The sequence below is a fragment of the Mandrillus leucophaeus genome, unplaced genomic scaffold (genome assembly GCF_000951045.1).
Source record: "Mandrillus leucophaeus isolate KB7577 unplaced genomic scaffold, Mleu.le_1.0 Scaffold272, whole genome shotgun sequence".
Taxonomy (NCBI): Eukaryota; Metazoa; Chordata; class Mammalia; order Primates; family Cercopithecidae; genus Mandrillus; species Mandrillus leucophaeus.
Window position 1 is genome coordinate 920686 of NW_012102832.1, and position 3798 is coordinate 924483.

Sequence of the window (3798 nt, forward strand, 5' to 3'; positions counted from 1 at the left end):
CAATCTCGGCTCACTACAAGCTCCGCCTCCTGGGTTCACGCCATTCTTCTGCCTCAGCCTCCCAAGTAGCTGGGACTACAGGTGTCCGCCACCACGCCCAGCTTATTTTTTGGTATTTTCAGTAGAGACAGGGTTTCACCATGTTAGCCAGGATGGTCTCGATATCCTGACCTCGTGATCCGCCTGACTCGGCCTCCCAACGTGCTGGGATTACAGGCGTGAGCCACCGTGCCTGGCCAAAGTCAGTTACATTTCTTACAGCTATAAAGGTGAAGTGGAAAATTCGCCCACCTTCACCACAAGGCTGTCTGCCAGGGAAGAAGATCCAACGAGACATGCTAAGAGGAGAAGTGACAGAAACCATGGACTATGAGTCAGATTCTAATGTCCCTGACACTGGGATTGATTCCTCCCAAGAGGTCAATGGCCTCTACAACACTGTCACCCCTTGAAGGGGGCAGTTGCCCTAGCAGGCCAACCCTCCCTCCCACCACCAGGATAGGGCATAAGTTTAGGAGGTGACACTCATACCTGGCAAGAGGTTCACTATCCTTGAAGTCTTCGTTTTCTAATCTGTTTTATCTGCTTTAAGAGGCCTCATCTCTCACTGACAATAATTCTTTTTTTTTGAGACTGAGTTTCACTTTTGTCGCCCAGGCTGGAGTGCAATGGCATGATCTCGGCTCGCTGCAACCTCCACCTCCCAGGTTCAAGCAATTCTCCTGCCTCAGCCTTCCGAGTAGCTGGGACTATAGGCGCATATCACCACACCCGTCTAATTTTGTATTTTTTAGTAGTGACAGGGTTTCACCATGTTGGCCAGGCTGGTCTCAAACTCTTGACCTCAGGTGACCTACCTGCCTTGACCTCCCAAAGTGCTGGGATTACAGGCATGAGCTACCATGTCCCACCCAATTCTGTCTTTGAAGCGAAACTATGAATGAGAAGGGTTCTTCAGCCTAGACTGGGAATGTCAGACTAAAATGAAGGCGCTTCCGCAGACCCCTCTCCCTCCTGCTGCTCTCCCTCCGAGGGAGAGGAACCTGAGTGTGTGCAGCATCCTCAGAAGCATGTCTACGGCCCTCGCGCTCCAAGGGGCCCCCCAGTGCTGGGGGAGAGACCGCCTGGGCTGGAGCAAGGCATGACACAGAGACACAGCACAAAAACAGCCAACACATTTTGATTATCTACATGTCCTGTGGCTTCCTGACCCCATTCCATTCCCTAATACTCTGATGTTGCCAGGAGCCTCCGTACCTGGTAATCCTGATCATCAATCCCAAACCTCTCCCGAAGGTTTCGGAACACCATGGGGCAATACTCCTTAAACTTAAAGCGGCTGGGCAGGTTCTCCCTAGGGAAAAGCAGAGACATGTCTTTGTGAACTGCCCCTTGCTCATCTTAATTCTATTATTATTATTATTTTTTTGTAATAGAGACAGAGTCTTGCTGTGTTGCCCAGACTGGTCTCGAACTCCTGGTTTCAAGCAATCTTCCCACCTCAGCCTCCCAAAGTGCTGGGATTACAGGCATGAGCCAGCACACCCAGCCTCATCTATATTCTGACTTCAGAACTCCTCAAAGTGTGGTCCACAGATTGCCTGGATCTGAACATCTGCCATACTTAACACGTAGGTTTCCAGGCTCTTAGGAATTCTGGAGTTGAGTCGAGAAACAAACACTCCAGGTGATTCTGAGCATGTAAAAGTTTAAAGCCTTTACATCTTGTGTTCACTTTGTAAAATTAATCCAGCAGTATATCTGGGGTTTGTGCACTTTTCTATGTGTTTGCTGCCCTTCAATAAAACATACATTAAAGAAAAAACTCTCACCCGCTGGGCCATGAGCCTGAGTGGAGGCTCCACCTCACAAGCACTGTGCTCACTACAGTGGGAAGCTGCATGTGAGCATCTGCTGTGAGGTGAAATCAGCCTGATTGCTACAGGGAAAAACCTCTCTCATCAGAGGGCCCCTCTCCTCTGGCCATACTCCTGTGGAAGCATCCTGAAGATGGTTACATACAGGAAGCCCTGCCCTGGGCTTCCACTGGGACACAGGAAAAGAGTGCCTGACTTAAAGAGGTCCTCAGTCAATTGAGTGGGACCACAGAGCCCTGTCTACTGGCTGCTGGCACCAATCTCCACCCTCCCACTCCCTCATCAATACAGACTCCCAGGAGGACAGAACATCACCTTGAAATGATGACTCCTACCAATCCTCCATCTTCACAACAGCTATCCTGTTTAGGGACCCCCTTTCAGAAATATGTCCCTCTGACTACTCCAGGATGACAGGCTTTAAGGAAATCAAAAGGAATGTCTTCTTGGAAAGGAAGTGGCCTATCTGCCTAATCTACCCCATCTTCTAGTAAACAATACTAGAATCTGATAAATAGCATAGCACACACAGGCCTAGGCGCAGTGGCTCACGCCTGTAATCCCAGCACTTTAGGAGGCCGAGGCAGGTGGATCACCCTGATTGAGGTCAGGAGTTTGAGACCAGCCTGGCCAACATGGTGAAACCCCATCTCTACTAAAAATACAAAAAAATTAGCCGGGTGTGGTGGCGGGTGCCTGTAATTCCAGCTACTAGGGAGCCTGAGGCAAGAGAATCACTTGAACCCAGGAGACAGAGGTTGCAGTGAGCCGAGATTGCGCCACTGCACTCCAGCCTGGGCAACAAGAGCAAAACTCTGTCTCAAAAACAACAACAACAAAAAAAAACACACACACAGTTGTTGGAAGGACAAAAAGGAATAAAATAGAAAAAAATAAGAGATCGGGTTCTCTGCTTTAGGCCAAGATATCAAGGAGGTAGCACCTTACCAGAGGCCATGGACCCTGAAGTGGGTAGTGGTGCAATGCCCACTTCCAGAGCCCTGACCTCTGGGTCAGAACAACCTTCTTTCTGGCCTCTTGAGTTGAGGGCTGCCTCTCCCTCCTTAGGTGGCCACTTAACAAGTGGCAGCTATGGAGACAGACAGCTTCTAGAACAAGATGGTATTACTTACTATGGCAGAGGGAGGTCACTAAGGGACGTTCTCAAGTCAATCTTCTCCTCTGGACTAACAGTCTGGGAATGGTGGGGTGACAGAACCCAGCTAGTGAAGTGGTGGGGACTGTGAGACAATGAAGAATAGAACCAGGATTCACATGCAGAAAGGAGAAAGTGTGAGCAGCAAATAGTCCTGGGGTGGTCCACAGAGGGATGGAAAATCCAGGCCCCAAAGGGCTTAAAGCAGGCCCAAAACTGTGCCAGGTGAGGCGGCCGCTAGTGCTTCCAACAATATCTGAGACAACCTTCAGACACTGGTGCTAATCCAAGAAGTAACAACACACAAAAATGGGAAGTGCTACTCTGGGTAGCGTGCCCTCAAGCCCCATGCTCCGCCTGTGGCTCATACACCAGCCAAACAGAAAAGAGCCTGGCGGCATCCCAGGCCAGGAACATGCCTGGCAACCTCCTGCCTCAGACTAAGATCAAGATGGGGCCACTGCTACAGCCTCACACTGGATACCTCAGCTCCAGAGCAGCTCACTCCCACCTGAGCTGGCTCTAGATGAATCACCCTAGGCCCAGCCACGTGCCCCAAGGGACACCAGAGGTAGGCTGATAAACGAATGAGATGACGACAATACTAGGATGAGAGGCACATAGCGAATGCATTTTCCTGGCCAGTTTGTCAGCTCTGAGATCCAGGTGCTGCTGTCACACCCTGCCAGGTGCTGCCTTGGCTCCCGCCATGCACGAGGCTTCAGAAACCTCTGACTTGAGGGAAAGGACTGCCACAAACCTGAG

General features: G+C 50.4%; 1 protein-coding gene across 1 annotated transcript in view; it reads right to left on the reverse strand.

The window, feature by feature from the left end:
* The window catches only part of PIP4K2B (phosphatidylinositol-5-phosphate 4-kinase, type II, beta), a 53175-nt gene that overhangs the window by 26819 nt on the left and 22558 nt on the right, over positions 1–3798 (reverse strand). Inside the window, exon 3 of the mRNA XM_011984708.1 lies at positions 1258–1354. Coding sequence (XP_011840098.1) covers positions 1258–1354 — 97 coding nt within the window. The remainder of the gene's footprint in view (positions 1–1257; positions 1355–3798) is intronic.